At 38.1% G+C, this 17314-nt stretch overlaps 1 protein-coding gene across 1 annotated transcript in view; it reads right to left on the bottom strand.

Annotated features, from left to right (window-relative positions):
* si:dkey-215k6.1 (transmembrane protein 132B) overlaps window positions 1–17314 on the bottom strand; it is a 191381-nt gene that overhangs the window by 84403 nt on the left and 89664 nt on the right. The window contains exon 4 of the mRNA XM_026342342.1: window positions 5680–5820. Coding sequence (XP_026198127.1) covers window positions 5680–5820 — 141 coding nt within the window. The remainder of the gene's footprint in view (window positions 1–5679; window positions 5821–17314) is intronic.

Genomic DNA, 17314 nt, shown 5'->3' with positions numbered 1-17314 from the left:
CAGCCAAACAAAAGCTCTCTGTTAAGTTAGTTTGTCTTTACAAATGTCTACTTAACCCTGCACCCTGCGTCTTCCCCTCTTCTTGTATGGATTTAAACCAGTTCAAACACAGACAACACATTGCTGAAATCTCTGTGAGTATCTTTGTGGAGCTGTTTTTTTTTTTTTTTATTATTCAAGTTTCAAAAGTGTAAACATCCTTCACAAAGACAGGCTCCCAGCACTTTTCACTGATACAGAAGACTTACTCCAATTTATTTAATATATATATATATATGGGTGTGTGTGTGTGTGTGAACTGAAATATTACCACTTTTCATATTAGCTGACTGAAATGTATTTCCTCTAAGTTGATGTGAGTGCATGGACCTAATTTGTGCAAATAAAAACAGAAACCATTTGACTGTGTGAACGTGTCTGTGTATATATTTATTTCAATCAAGATAAAACTAAAATTTAAACACACAGGTAAGTGGTTGTGTGAGAAAAACTTTGAAGGCAAAGTTATATAAAATGTATGACCTGCCCCAATGAATAACCCACGTTGTGCATTAGCATGTCCAAACGTGATGTGTGTGTTACTACACTGTGTATGCAAGTGTGTATAGGCTTTTAGGATTTGTCTGTATTTAAGTGTGTGTGTCCTGCATATGTGAATGCTGTGTGTTTAAATGTGGGACCATGTAAAGCTACTGTACATTAATAGTATATGATCTGAGCCGGGAAGTGTTTTGGGAATTTGATTCTCAGCTATATCCCTGTCAAAATGTATACACTATTTATCGTAAAGAACGACTGGGAGAGAGGGTTTAGATGGTTACTCTGAATTTTAGATTTTAAGGCTGCAACATCTTATTTACTACAAAAAGACAATGTGTCACATTGACACAGAGCCACTAGTCATCATGAGGTCTTGCAATAGTTTTACAGTGATTTGCAAATTTGTGTATAACAAATGAGTGAAAAAGAAAATGCTGGTTCATTAGTGTTTTTGATTATACAACACTGTGTTGTGAAGATTGGATGTTCTCTTCATTCATTTGTTGTGTTCCAGGTTTTCTTTGTGTTAGTTATCCTGAGACATGAGACACTTTAATTAAAGCTGTCATTAACAGAGTGTCCATAGGTGAGATTGCCCATGATCCCTTTCCACCGCAACATTAAAACCACCAAGTGGTATTAACATTGTGGCTGACTGGTATATGCTTTAAGTGCCTGAGATTCACTATTCAACTACTTAAAAATAGTGATCATCTCCTCTTAAGTACTGCTTTCCCAGACAATTGCTTCCATATGCTTGCATTTCTAACAGAAGTTTAAAAAATGCAGCTTTACCTTCTTTTTAAGTTATTATTTGCTCAGAATAGTCAACAGCTTTAGCTTCCTTTGGAGTTTTCTTCATACTAATTGCTTTAATACTACAGTAGACACAGTATAATATATTGTTCTGTTCAAGAACCTCAGTAAAATACTGTAAAATCACTGAATGGAACTTTATCCTGTGGCTGCAACTGCAAGCAAGAAGCCCAGAGTGAAAACCTGAACATTATTTAGCACACGCACATGCATGCACACAGCCAGATAAATAGCTTGTCCCTGTATGGACGATGCATTACCCCAGTTCTGGTATTGAACGGTGCCCATTAGCAGTGTTAATCTATAGATCTAACCATGATCATGAAATAGAGCACTGCTCCCATTCTGGCAGAGTCAGCCACACTCATAAACTACGACACATTTTCCTCATATAACCCAGCAGATAAAACTGAGGACATTTTGAGCCTGTTACACTTTTTGTTAGGTTTAATATGTTTAACATAGAAGCAATGAAAAAAGACTGTAAACAAAGAAGAAAACAAAACTGAAACTAATTTTACATATGAGACAAAACTCAAGAGAGGCTCTGAAAATCATTAATGTCAGTTCAACACTGAAAACTCAACAAGGTCAATATAAGCAACACAATTTAAAAATGGAAAATGACAGAAATAATCCAACATATTTGCTAGAAATAATAGGCATAGCAGGATTACAGTGCATAATATCATCAAATAGAATGATGTGAAAATAGCATAAACAGACAAATGAATAATAACTTGAAATGATAATCTAAATTTATTCCAATAAAAGACAAATTTTGCTCAAGGGTGCCTCATTGGCAGTTTCTGAGGGAGAGGAGACACACATGCACATCCAAACATCTCATTATATTTTATTTTTCAGAGCAATAGTACACAGCAGAAGGGCTGGGAAGCAGAACTAAGCGGTGTGTCAATAACACAGTGTGATGTTGCTGTGTAATTATAGCTGAATTATGTCAAAATGGTAAAATAGCAAAAAACACAAATAATGAATAATTATTCCATAATCAAAATCAATAAAGAAACAAATGAGAAGAGTTTTCATCCAAACTTCTGCACAAATAGGGTTTTTGTGATTAAAAAAATAATTGAGGTCTTCAAGGACATGTTTTAGTCGAACAGTAATTTCTATTCATCATGATCAACAATGGGTTTCTCTTTGGGGTCTCAGGTAACATATATACATACAGTGCATCCAAACACACTATATATGTAAAACAGCACATGCACGTCGCAGACACAACCATGAACGCACCCGCAGTCGCACATCAAAACAAAACACACCTACACAAACAACAAACAATTGGCTGTGGCTCTAATTACTGCATCCACTCTGCATACGTTCTGTATTATTCACACATCATTGACCAACATCTCATGTCAGATCGTATTATATCATAAAAAACAATAGGTAACAGGAATCGATGCAAAAGATTAATTGTCAGAGGTAGTAATTATTCCTGCCCTCTCATTCATTAAAAAAAGCACGCTCACTGTTTCATGTCTTACGCAGTAATATCTCATTAGAGATTAATACAGATCAGCTCTTTTAATTAGCCACCCCACCCACACAATCACTGATAAAAGCCTGTGATCTTGCTCGTGTTATGCTGGCAACAGTCTGTATATACACTGCACACGGGTCTGTGTACGTCTTCCCTGTAGTAAAAAATAAAAAAAAAGAGATGTCAGCTTCACTCCCACCTACAGTCTTTATAGTTCTGTATTAGTAGGGGGGGTAACAGCAGTACTACACTGAATCCTCCTATATGTGTCCATTCTGCGCAGGCCTGTACATGTATGCAGTGAATATACATATCAATATGTGTATACTGTATATTTGTGCTTTCCACATCATAATCTGAGCTTTGAGGCACCTCTTTTGTTTACAGTATGACTTTGAAGATGGCAGGAGTGTATGTGTATAAGTGGATCAGTGTGTGTTGGCATCTGTGATTCTGTGCGCGCGTCTTTGTCAGAGCTGCATTGTAATCTGGTTTCTAAAGCACCACTTTTCTGTGTTTACCCTGACGTCACTTTGATGAGTTTCTCCTTCGGGGCAGGAAAAAATAAATACTGCACAGCACATGGATACATGCCAGATCTCAGGGATATAAGCAGCATTTAGCATCACCTCTATCTCAACACCTCAAACAACGCCACCGTGATGGATGACAACAGGCCAGGAAAATGACTTCTTTGCCTCCAGGCCACAATGGCTGGCACATCCCAAAATTCATCAAATGTCTTCAGTATTTCAATAGCTATGCAGAAGTGTACAAAAAAAAAATTCATGAGAAATATCACAAAAATATTCCCATATTATCCATATTATGTATCTGTTTCTCTTTAAAGTACCAACCAATATACTGCTTACCTCCTGAAACACTGGTCAGTCATAGCTTAACAACCACAAGTAGGCCGGTCAAGAGTATTCAACATGTCAAAGGAGTGATCAATGAGAAAACATTAGTAGAGTTGCAGTAATTTGACAAACATTAGTGTATACTACTCATGTGAAAATGAAAAACTTGAAAGACACAAGAACATAACAGAAACTAAAGGAACAGGACCCAGCAAACAGGTATGGTACAGATAAAACTACAACACATCTTCTTCCATCCACATTCTACAAAGTTTCCAAACCATCTGATGAAAACTTCTAACTGCATTATGCTCTTAATTTGAAAGCTCAAAGCTGCTGTGTCATCACTTTTACTTCCCGGTACAGCACATTTGGATTGTTCGTTGCCGCTGATGCTGATCATCAGTCAAGGCTAGGCATGGCTAACAGCTAGCTAAGTGGTGCTAATTGATCCAGGGTTTTGCAATTATAGTTTTAGGCAACGGGAAGTCATTCATCAGTTCTCTCACTCAACCGCGCTAGAGACAGGGAATAGAAGGGGGCAAAAGAGAAAAAGAAATGGACGATCAGGTTTGGCTTCAATAGAAACTTCTCCATAAATGTCCAACAAATCTCTTGTTGCTCTCCTCTGTTTTTACTTTTGAAGGACTGTGGGGAGTAAACACACCGAATGATGACAAGAGATATGCACAGAAGTCAGTCATTAAAAAAAAAACACATAAATTCCAATCCATTTTACAGTAGTTGCGCAGTTAGAGATGAATCCATAAATAGAAAAAAAATTATGATTTAAATCTAAAAATTTAAGAACGTAACAATGTCCTGATGAGATGGAAATCTCCAACTCTTGTTAGTAATTGACTTACTATAGTGTTAAAAGTGAAATTATGTTGCTTAATATATTTACATTGCCTCCATTTCTGTGTTGAGGTGTCAATTCAGGTTTGTAATTTTCTTGTCAGCACTTTGTAGCTGCAGGGCGTCTCTTCTGACAATACCACACAGGCACTTTTTGTCTCTGCAGCATTATAATTGGCTCAATTGGCTCAGCCTGCCTTTTATGACTAAGTCTCAAACCTTTTTGTTTAAACTCCATTTTAGTCGTCTTTGTCAAGGAGGCTGTGCGTCAACCGGATTTAGTCACAGTTACGGTTCCCCTCACCTTTGTCTTTGCTCACCTTGGGCAAAGAATGTTCGACAATTATATTTAGTTACAATTTTCGTCAAGAAAATCAATCCTTGCTCTCAATAATAGAACGGGTATTTTTTCAAACTTTAAGTATCTCAATTGGGAATAAAAAATCGTTGACTTTGGTCCTTGGAGTGTTGTGAGTCAAACCTGTGGTATTTTCAGCATCAGAGCTACTTTAAATCATTAAATTTGTTTTCCTGCCCTGTTTCTCATTCATTGTATTGTTTTTATATCTCTTGAGTTTCTGTGCCGAATCACTTTTTTTTTTTTATAACGCCCTGTTAACTTCCGTCTTCTTCGTTGTTTGATATCTTAATTTTGTTATTTATAAACTGAGATCTGTTTTCTATCTCACCCACACATATTATAGTTATTCTGTCTTTGTTATTTTTTGCATCACTGCTATGCAACAACAAAACTTGCATGCTGACACAAACTAAACACACACACAAACACAACCAACCAAGGACAGAGCAATTAGCAAGTAAATGGCAAATTTAGCATGACACATGGGTCAGCGCTTTCCACAGTGGCTTGTGAGCCCACCCTCTGTGTGGAGGTGTGTACTACAACACGTGGAGCCTGACAACTTGATGCATGATTTACACACATCTCTAAGGCTATTTGCTAGAAATAGTTCAAAGATCGATCAATAGACAAGATCAAGGCAAAACATTCCCTGCTACACATTTTAAAAGTGCAATATTGTCTTCTACCACTGATAGTGAAAGAATATCTATCGAAAATTAGTCCTGCAGTACCTTTCTGCTGTGGAGGACGCCTTTCTCTGACACATCACCGCCAGCGAACTGCTTCCTGGTGCCATTTCCTGTTTGATCTCCCATGCGACAAGGTTGCTCGGTTTCACAGACAGGAAGTTGATGCCTGACTGGAACCACACCCTGCAGAAAGGGATGAGGACAGGAGTAGAGAGAGAGAGATAGAGAGAGAGATAAGCCGGGTTAAACTAAAGTTCACATAAGCACATCATAAACAAAGGAAGAAAAGGGGGCTGGGATGTCACTTAGGGAGAATTTGCCTAAAATTGAATTCGCTTCACTTGGAATTCCCCTGCCCTGATTTTCTCTCAGATTTTCTTTAATCCCTGGTGCGTGCCCTGCTCTCTTTGTATAAAATGTCTCTTAGAATTGATTCACGCAGCATGGTGCCACCTCCCACGGTCTGTTTTGATGGAGGAAGACAAAAGAGTGACAGGGGAGGCTCTCATGAATGTTAACATTTTTACCAGAATAAGAGCTGCATGGAGACTGAATGGAACGTAGGCTGAACTGGAGATTATATCTGATTTTACTGATGAGAAAGGCAACAAAGAATGGCCAATTTCTTGATTTGGGCTTTTGTTTAGTTATTTCTTCAAGCCTTCTTCCTCTCATCCCCTCCTTTCCCTCTCTTTTCTCTTCAAATATTCTTCCTGCTTTTCTCGGTGCTAAATATCTTCCATGTACGTCACCCTATACAGTCGCTCCAGTTAGATTGCAGCTGTTCCTCAACCCCTCTTTATCGCCTACTCTCTCCCAGTCCTGTCTTATTGTTTTTACCCATTTTATTTTCATATCCTATTCTTTTTTTATCATTCAGTTTTTCCTTTCTCTTAACTCCCACTCTCAAAACTTCCATATTGTTTTCGAAATATTCACTTTCAGTTTTCCATTAAATGCCATACTCCTTGTTTTCCTTCCCATCTTCCACTCCAGATGTCTTCTTTGTTTATTCCTTCTTCCCCCTCATTCCCTTTTGCGGCCATTGCTTTACTTTCCTCCCCACATCTCCTCTTTCATCTCTCAGTCTCCCCTTTACTTTCCCTCACCTTCTTCCAGAGCTTTTCTTCTGCATTTTAACAATCCCTCTGTGTTTTTCTTTCTTCTTTCTTTCCTATACCATGCTTCATCCCTCTCCCTGCCCCTCGTCCACCTTTCAAATTCAGGGCATCTATTTATTTTCTTTCTCTCTCTCCCTTTCTATCTCTCACTCTCTAATCTGTCCTGGTGTGTTTTGTTCTATTTATCACCTTGGCAAGTTCCTCCCTTAGTTTATTAACACACTTTATAGGCACACATGCACAAGCACACAAGCGTGTTTACTGCTTTTCTTATTAATACACACACAACAGTCTCTGGCAAACTAATATGAACACAGACGTATTCTCCAATAAACTCTTTCCTCTAAAAAGGAGAAGGAAACTGCCAGTCTCTGTCTCCTTTCTCATTATTACTTTCTTGTGTTTGTCTTGCTTTATGTTGTGCCAAAAATTGCCTGCAAATATGTCATGGCCGTCCCTTGACATGTTCTGTTCATATGTTTGTGTGTGTGTGTTGCATATTTGCATCTGTGTTTGTGTGTGGGCTGAATAATAAGCTGTATAATACCTTTTGGTGTTTGGAACAAGGGAAGGACCCTCTTGTGGAAACTTGAAAACTCACTTTTTTCTGTTTCCCTCTGAACTATTGTATAAAAAAATGCTCCCTGGTCGACTGTTGTTTTGTCTTGTTTATGTGCTATGGTAGAGAAAAATGAGGGAAATGGAAGTGTGAAGTTGCAAAAAAGTTTTGCAAGCGAGGCAGTGCGCTCATTGTTTGAGGTGTGTGCATGCTGTCAAATACTGCACCTGTGTAGCAAGCCAACATAAAAATAACGGACGGTCCTTGCTAAAACTCATCTTTTAGAATTCAATAACAGAATGTTACATAAAACCAAAAAACTTTCTGCCATTGTTCTGCTTCCTCTTTTTCCCCCATTTCAATCTCTCTCTGTCTCCTCTATCGCCGTGCCTCACCCAGAACCCAGAATTTAGGATAATCCACTTTAAAAGAAATTTACTGCACCCAGACTGTGGCAACAAAAGTATGTAAAGCAAAGGAGGAAAACAGCATGAGATATAATATGAATGACAGACTGACAGGAATGGAGTATGAGGGAACAGAAATGTATGCCTGAATGCTGGCTGAGAAAGTTTTATACCAGAGATATTTAGATGACAAGGTCGAACACAAATCATAAATAAAGCATACTAGAAAAATAAATACTAAATAAAACTTCAGTATAGTGAGAGCATAAACCTCATCCCTTTTAATACAAATATCAAATAATGCACTAACTTGAGCACATTGAAATTCATACAAAACACGTTTAGTCACACATTTCTATAACTGGTTTGAATTCCTAAACCAGAAGCCAAAAAATCTTATCCACATTTGCCCAAAGCCACCACTGTTACAGGAAGTAGAGGCCTGCTGCCAAACATGTTGTACCTCACTGCCAATGATTAAAAAACGATTTGCTGTGCAGATATAAGATATTATAAGTCATTTAAAGAAAGTACAGAACATAGTGCATGAGATAAAACATTATAGTGTGTGCCCTTGATGTCACTCCTTCTTTTTTATTGCAGCTTCACTAAAACTATGAGACTATCTTCACCACTGAACAACATCAACAGTTTAATCTAACGTGCAATACAGTGTACACCTGTCTGACAAATAAGCTTTTGCTGTTGTACAAGGGCACATATACAAGAAATAAATCACACATAACATGAAAGACAATTGTTCTATTGGGCTACACCTATTTTTTAATTATTTATTCATACAGGGTGCACCTTTACTGCTCAAGTTGACTTTTTGCTCTGATCAGTCTTGTCAGATATTTCCCACAGGAATTGGTAAATAAAGATGAAGAATAAAAGAGTGAATATTTATGACTTCCATTCATCAGTCAGAAACACAATTCTGAGTGAGGCCTGGCGTTGCGTCCAAATGGCTGGGATATTTGCCATTACAAATTCACAAGGCCATAGCGTGTCAAACATGTCACGGTTCATTCATTATTCATTCCGTTATTGTCTGACTTTTCCATCAGATCCTGCCAAACCCACCTGGCCTGTAGTCATTAGTTACTATATACTGAAAACTAGTCCACTACCACTTGTCCTCTGCCAGACTGTCCATTGTGTCATACCATCTGTACCTTCCTAACCTTTGTTCCCATTTTGAATTCCACCTGTTTTTGGCTTTTGTCCTGTTGCTGCACGCCTGTTGCTCACCTGCAGATTTAACCATTTTGCCATCCCCCCTTACCCGCTTTGCCTCCATTACCTTTTGGTAAACTATTTGAACTTTCCCTTGATGTGTCTCACTTATGTAGTTGAGGCCAGAAAATATCTGAGCTATGACAAAATCTGTGATGGTGTGGTTATTGCTTATGATTACCACAATCTTCCTACAACCGTTACATGTGTCAGTTTTTAAAGCATAATAAAACTGTCCTAGCTGGCAAACAGCTGTTTGACTGAAGCTACAGCTATGAAGTCCAATGACATCTCAATGCAAATCAAGTAGGCCATCATCTAAAAACTGAAATAAACAACATAAAGCTATAGGGGAGATAGCAAAAACCTTAGATGTGGCCAAAGCAACAGTTGGGTACATTCATAAAGGGGAAGAAAGCCCTGGTGAGCACAACAAGATGAAAAGGCCAGGACAGGAACAACTCATGATCCAAAGCATACCATATAATGTGTCAAACATGGTGGAGGCAGTGTGATGGCATGGGCATGTATGGCAGTCAGTGGAACTTTTAATTGTTGATGTGACTGCAGACAGAAGTAGCAAGATGAACTCTGAGGCATATATGGCTATAAGCTACTTTCTGCTTTCATTCAGCCAAGTGCTACTAAACTGAAAGCTTTAACAAAGCAGATGGATAGTGATCTTAAACATACTGCGAAAGCAACTCAAGACTTTTTGAAGGCAAAGAAATTGACTATTCTTCAATGGCCAAGTCAGTTGCCTGATTTCAGCCCCAATGGGCAGCTTTTCTGTTACTGAAGACATGAGTGAAGGTAGAAAAGACCGGCAAACAAGCAGCAACTTAAGGTGGCTGCTGTGAAGGCCTGGCAGTTCATTTCCAGGGAGGAAACTAAGAATTTGATTATGTTCATGGGCTCCAGACTTCAGGCATTTATTGACTGCAAAACATTATGATTATACTTACAATTATGTCACTGTGGCCACATACTTCTGAGGTCCTGAAATTGAGGTGCTTTGCTTAAAGAGTGCTGTAATTCTACACTCTTAAAATAAGCTGAAAGTCTGCACTTTGACCACATCTTTATTGTCCTAATTCCTCTGAACCTAACTGTATGTTTTAAACTTTGATTTACTTTTTATTACAACTGTATCTTTGATTTCACAATAAAATATTATCACCAAGACTAAAGATATTTTTGCATTTTGTAAAATCACCACAACCTCTTGGCAAGGAACCAAAACCCTCAAGTCAAAAAACTGTGTACTGTTGGTTCAGTCAGGATGAGGTGAATTTAAAACAGGATTGGGTTTTCAGTCACAAGCTTTTAGTGACTGTCAGTTTATCCCTGAAATTCAGAGATGATGTGTGTCGGAAAAAAGCAAATTGATTTTACTTGCATGCACCAGGACTGTTGAACACACACACACACACACACACACACACACACGTAAGGAAACGCAGTAACACTATTGTCCCATGGTGTATCTGTCAGGACTTTGGTGTGTGTGCATGTCTGTCAACAAGCTGGATGATGGACAAGGCTTCGTCCCTAAGCTGCTTCTGTCAGATCTGTATACAGCAACAGAGCCTGACAAGTGCCTGTGTGTCTTTCTTTTTATGTCCGTCTATGTTTTTTTTAGGTAATGCAGGAAGACAAGTTAAACTCCCCATACTCTGTTTCTGCCTCTCTCTGACTGATCTGTAACACATTCTGATCAACTGACAAGCCTGAACAGATCTTATATAAAGATAAATACATTTTTCTTTTTTACTCTTTCTAATTTTCTTCTGAAATTAAAGAATACATTTCTCATCTTACCTGCACAATAACAATTTCAGTGTAATCAGTGTAAAACTATTTACACCATGAAACACTGACTGAGCACCCACTCCTCCCTTGGTTCCTGGGTGACACCATACATTACACACATTTACAGCTACAGTCTGCTCCTGTTGCCCATTGAGTAGCTCACAGAGCATTACAATTGATTTTCTTTTCCTTTATTTCTAAAGCAGTGCCTTGTTTATAGGCACCTCAACACTAGTTTTCTGAGTGGAAAATAAAGTGTAAGTAGAGGAAAAAGCAATAGGGCATTAGGCCAAAAGACAACCCTGTGAATAAAGTTTCCCTTTTCTCTTTTCCAATCAGTTGTAGGTTTAAAATGCGTAATGTGTTTCTGTCAGTGCAATCATCCCTTTAAAAGCTCCAGGGGGTCTTTTTACCTCACTTATGTAGATTGCAGCTCTGTTACATATTTTCAGCTTTATTTGCTAGTTGATTCTGGTAAAAGATGAAACATAAACATGGAAAATAACCCAGTATTTGGAATATCTCTTCTTGCAACATATTTAATGAAAAATAAACTTTTGTGACTTTAAAAAATCTTTAATAAAAACAGCCATTTACTGTAATTTTTACAAAATGCATATTCAACCCACATTTTCTTTTACCGTAACATCAAAGTGGCCTCTCTAGAAATAACAGTGAAGCTAACACGAGTTATGTTGTCTCAGGCAAAAGTTGAATGGTGAGGAGGGAAGAGATGAATGTGAATGAAGCGATGCATATTTATAGCTTAGCCTTTCCACAGAGGACTACTGACCCAGGAAAGCAAGCAATTTGTGTGAGAAGAGGATAACAGATTGTTCTGCTAAAAAGGAGAATCACTTAAGTACAATTAATTCCCTTTACACCAACCCCAATCCAATCCTTTAAATACTCTTTCACATCCTCATCCTTGGTTTAAAACCTTCAATTCTCAAATGCAAGGGAAAAAAAAAACAGTTTTGCAATTTATTAAAGGTGATTGTGCACTTGTCAGAAATTGTATCTGCTTCTGGACACTGGGTTTTCTTTGAGAGCATGTGGTGATACAAGGACAGATTTCTGCTCAGGAGAGGGAGGAAAAGGGATGAACACTGGGAAGACAGGATGAGAAAGAAAGAAATAACAACCTAGTGACAAATTGTACATACAGAAGAGTCCAACCTTTCAATCTAGATCTACTTAGACCTTTGTCACAAGTATAACTGCCTTCAGTTGACCTTTTAGCTCCTGAGGTGCTAAAAAGGAAAGGTTGGGTGTTTAGAGGCTGCCTAAAAGTGGATCTCTTCAGTAAGAATGCTCAAAAAGTGACGAGTCCAAGAAAGCTTACAAGCATTTTAGTGCTAGTCCATCAAAACATCATAGAATCAGGTAAAAAATTCTCCTTTCTATCTTGTGATATTGTTCGTTAGAGATTTACTCCTAGTACTTTTTTACAAAGTTTATAAAAAAGGTTCCACTGATCGCCATGCGACTGTTGATGAAAGTGTCAGCTAAACGCTTAAAATGTAAATGAAAACCCAAAAGGCATTCTTCTCAAAACAAAAGAGCAGACCCGGAGCCATATGCTATGTGTCAGAAAACATTCCATGTATAACAGCAGATGTGTCTAGGAGGAGAAGTGTAAAAGACATTTTGTTCGTCTGAAGTTTTAGTTAGAACAGATGTTTGGGGGTAGACACGTAGGGATAATGTAAGAGGCTCTGTAGATGTCCAGTTTATGTCTCAATATAACAGAATGCATGTAAAAAAAAAGAGTTCATTTAAAAAATATTCATTATACTGTATAAAAGTTGGCCATGATTTCTTATAGTTTAAATCACTGTGCTCATTGATAAGTCATGACTTAATGAGAACACCAGGCAACGATAGTCTTTCAGAAGCTCAAACAGATGTTCAACAAAATTCACCACACCACCTGCATAATCGTTAACACACTCTGGAGAAGCTGCCATCATTGGACATGAGTGCTATTTAAATGAGTCAACTGTCAAATCATTAAAATCTTGTTTTCTGCATTTCCTGCTTTTTGAGAGCAAGAAGCACAACAGCGTGCAGTTGTGATCGTAAGATCCAAAGAGTGCAGGGTTACTTTTTTATGTGACAAGCTGTCAACAGCTTGAGAAGTTGAGAAAGTTATCATTTGTAAGAAGTTATAGTGTTTTAACAAGTTGCAAAGTTTGTGCCATAAGAAAAAGTTCTCTACCTGCGATCGTGCACAATTCTCGGCTCATCGGATTGATGTTACATCAAGGCTGTGATGAAAGGGAATCAGGTTTAATGCAATCGCTCTTTACCCAGTTTTAAAAGGCTAATTTAGATTTTTACAAATTGAATTCACAGTATGCAATCTTCACAGTAGGTAAGTAGGTTAGAATAACAAAACATGAGGCATATAGAACTGTATAAAGAAGTCCATGCAGTGCAAGTGTTACTAGAAGAAAAGCATACGTACATCATTTAATGATAATACATGCTGATGGTTTTCACACAGGTTCTTGTTAACGATTTTTTTTAGTTATTGTGCTGATTTAGGAGGCACAGGTAAGTGATAAATAAAAGCTTCAGTGCACTACATGCATGTTTTGAAGTTGAGAGATGGACAGATTGGACGGCAAGGGTTTGAAATTTTGGAATGAGCAGGTGGGACTGTTTTTAAGTTAGGCTGAGACAGATGGGAAGCTGTAAGAGTGGACATTTATAACAAACAGTTGTTAAACATTTTAAAGATGGATGTAAAAGAGCTGCGTTATGTTGGTCAAAGGTCGAACGCGTTTTGCTGTGAGAGCATCTGTTGTATCGTGCTACCCGGGAACTTTCTTTCTGAGTGTTACTTTGAATTTCTCCTCCCCTTTCTCATTCCTTCCTTTTGAAGGCCTCTAGTTCCTGTCATGTCTCTTCCTTTGTTGTCCTTTCAGTCAGTGTTTAATTTTTTTTGTCATTCTGTCATCTCTTGACTTTTTGATCTGTGTACCTTACTTGAAGCTGATTCGCACTCTCATGGTCTTTGTGTGCATTATTCTCTGCGACTTGCTCTTCTCTCGCTGAAAGAAAATCCTGAACAGCAACAACATTAAGACACTAAGACACTAAGCATAACTGTTGTTTACTTTTGATCAGAATGTCTTCACAGAAAACTATACCTATCTATCAAGTCCAACAATCCTCTCGTACAATTAAAGTCAAGCTTTCTTTCACCCTTAACTGTCAAACACGTCCCCTGCTTTATTTGCCACCCATCCACCCCAACCTCCTTCTGGAAAACTTTGAGGGTATTTAATAGTACATAGTAGTTTGTCACTGAGTATTTCTCTTCTCTGTCATTGGGGAGAAGCTGGTGGATTGATAAAGCACAAGTCAATTGTATTCATTCATCCTCATTGTACCCTCTTCGTACAAAATGGTTAATGACCCCTGACTAGAGACATAGAATCACCAGCTGTTTACCACAACACATCCGACTCCTATAATCCACCTATTGGCTGATTTCATGGCCATTTGGTTAAAACTTGGAAACAGTAAACAATAAATCACATATTTTGTTGGTAGGTTGGTTGCCATTGTGACTGAGCATGGACAAGGCCATCAGAATGACACAGCTGAATCCTGACACCTACAAACGCTGAATTCTACCTACAGTTTGCTGATTTTGAATTTTGTCCTGAGTCACATATAAAATGACCTTTTTTGCAGAGTGAGCACACACACACACACACACACACACACACACACACGGTCTTTGGCTGTCGTTCTCCACAGAGACCACCTCTCTCTCCCTGAGCAGCTGGCTCCCCAGTTATATAAGTTTACTGCAAAAATGATTATTGTGTAATAATGATGAAAGCTGCTGTTACCTGTGTGTTTGTCTGTTTGATTCACCATACAGTACATGAAATAAACTTATGAATGCCCATACACTCACACATGCACGTGCACATGTTCCTTTTTTATTCTTGTATGAGTGCTTATACATGCCTGTGTGCACACATGTTGGCCTCCACTTGTGTGTTAATTATGCATGACTGAGCAAAATGCCATCAGTTGCCTTCTGCTCCAGACCCAGTCTTTGTTTTACACTGCTGCTCAGAAAAGGCCTCAGTGCCACCAGCCCTGCAGGGGTAGCCATTATAGAAGCCCCTACTCATGCATCCATCTTACATCTGTCCTGCACAGTACAAAAGATGATCTTAAACGACCATAATCTGCAGGAGTCTGAATGATTGTCAGTAAAAATGACAATCATTTAGCCAGCTGTTTAGATTTCAGTCATTCTACAACCCATTTTTAGACTGGTATATTATGATTTTGTTTTGCCAGAAATCTGCAAGTGCTATTGGAATTGCCTGGTCACCAATAGAGGGTGACACAAATAATTTATTCTGTAGTTCCAAAGAGGACAAAACACCATCAAAGAGTTTAGCTACTTAAAGCTTTAGAATAGATTTACTATAAATACACCAACTCTAAACAATACTCGAGACACAGCCGTCATGTACAGAGCAATAAGCTAACCACTGATTATGCCTAAAGTTATTACTAATTTAGAAACAGTGAAGCTGTAGGTTTGTGAATACAGGTATATTAAACATTTGACAGTATGGTATTGTTAAACTTCAGACAAAATGTCTTTATTCATTTTTTATAAATAAATCAATAACACATTTTTAAACAAAGCAATGATTTTTCTCTAACCTCAACCTTACTCACTTTTAGTGCCTAAACCTAACAATAAATTAGACTGTGACTGTGACAGTCATGTCCTTGTACACCCACTGTCCACCTAATTCTAACTTTATTTATGAATGTAGCACTACATTTGTTGTGTTTCATTGACATTACACAAATCTGCCATGTGTCCAGTTTTTCAGCCTTGTGCCAAACTAGAATGTAGAAATAGTCGGGACAAACAACTACCGGTACCATGAAGTTTGAATTATACCAATACAATCTTTAAAATGCAAAATCTACTGTACTGAAGGTTATGAAAGAACCACTGTAAATTAAGTGTAAATGTACAAATGGCAAGTTCTAGTTTAGTTTTTCAAGATTACAATGAAGTTACAATCTTCATAAATGGTCTTTTTAAAATTCAATGTGGCCTGGAGGCACTGCCATGAAAATCAGGAAAATCAGTAGGAAATGATTAACAAATCAGTGACATAAAGCTGTGAATTGTGGTACGGTATAAGTATTTAATAGATGCTTTTACTTGGTATATCATAATGACTTATCATGTTTCATCAGTTCTCTATTAGTGCTGCATGGACAATAATTCATTCCTGAGTGTTTTGCAGCTGGCACACATACCATTGATTGTAACACCAAACTAGCACCAACCTCAGACCGCTAGTCTCAATTTTGCCTTTCCAGGGATGATGCCAAGGTGCAGCAGCAGTTCAACACACCAGCAGTAATGCGTGGGACTTTCACGAGTACTACCGCTGTTCACGTTTTTAAGCAGGACACTGACAATATAATCTACACAGCTTGATGTTTGGATACTGGATCCTTTTCAAATAAAAAACCCCCACACGTGGAATCAAACCTCCCACTCTACTTCCCACCACACATGGGATTATAATGGCATATTTCTCTGTAAACCAAGACACAGACAATAGTGGTGGGTTCTTGGCTGCTGTAGTAGCTTCAAGCTTGTCCTCTGGGCTGAGGTCCCAGATTAGCAGTGTAGCAACCAGTGACTCTCCCACAGCTCATATTCAGCAGCCAGAGACGGGGATGTTAAAGGAAAGGCTAAAGGCTTTGAGCATTAGATCAAATCTGACCAGAATACGAGGAAATGCCTCACAGTGGTCACATATTTAATCAATATGTTTTGTGCTTGTACTTTCTTGATTTAAAATATGGTTAGCTGGAAACACTTTACAGTAACCAACTAATACACACTGTCATCATATGCTACTTAACATATTATTACACCATTTATGTAATTTTGTATTGGATTTACCTATTACCACTGGTTCTTGAAAGTGGTCAGTCAAATCTTTCTGAAGGTTTGAAAGGTGGTAAGATGTAAGTTTTACACTTGCTACTGATTTAAAAAGATGAGATAGTGTTAAAAAGCAGTGTGGGGTAAACAGACTGGACCAAGTAGAGGAGTGAGTATGTGTCAGGTTAGTGACTATAGCCAAAGACCAGTAGAGGAAACAAGCCCAACAAGCACAACACAGTGGTAAAATGATTTCCACTATAAGAAGTGTAATTGTAAATTATCAGAAATCTAAATTTGTAACATTCAAAAGAAAGTTGCTGCCTTTTCCCATTGTAAAGGACACATTCAATCTTTTACTGGTATCCAAACAACAAGCCAAGATAATGTTCCTGTTATCAAGAGTAACTTGACAGAGTCACAAACATTATAACCACGAATAATGAACAGACAGATTTTTATGGAAACCAGGGAGAATATTAGGGCTATATAGGCCACATGCGACTGAGAACTGCTTACTCAACACAGCAATAAAGCGCCACACAGCTCATTTGGATGAAAAGACACAAATTTAAGA

This window comes from Anabas testudineus, chromosome 9 (genome assembly GCF_900324465.2).
Source record: "Anabas testudineus chromosome 9, fAnaTes1.2, whole genome shotgun sequence".
NCBI lineage: Eukaryota > Metazoa > Chordata > Actinopteri > Anabantiformes > Anabantidae > Anabas > Anabas testudineus.
This window is presented reverse-complemented; position numbering and strand designations above follow the sequence as displayed.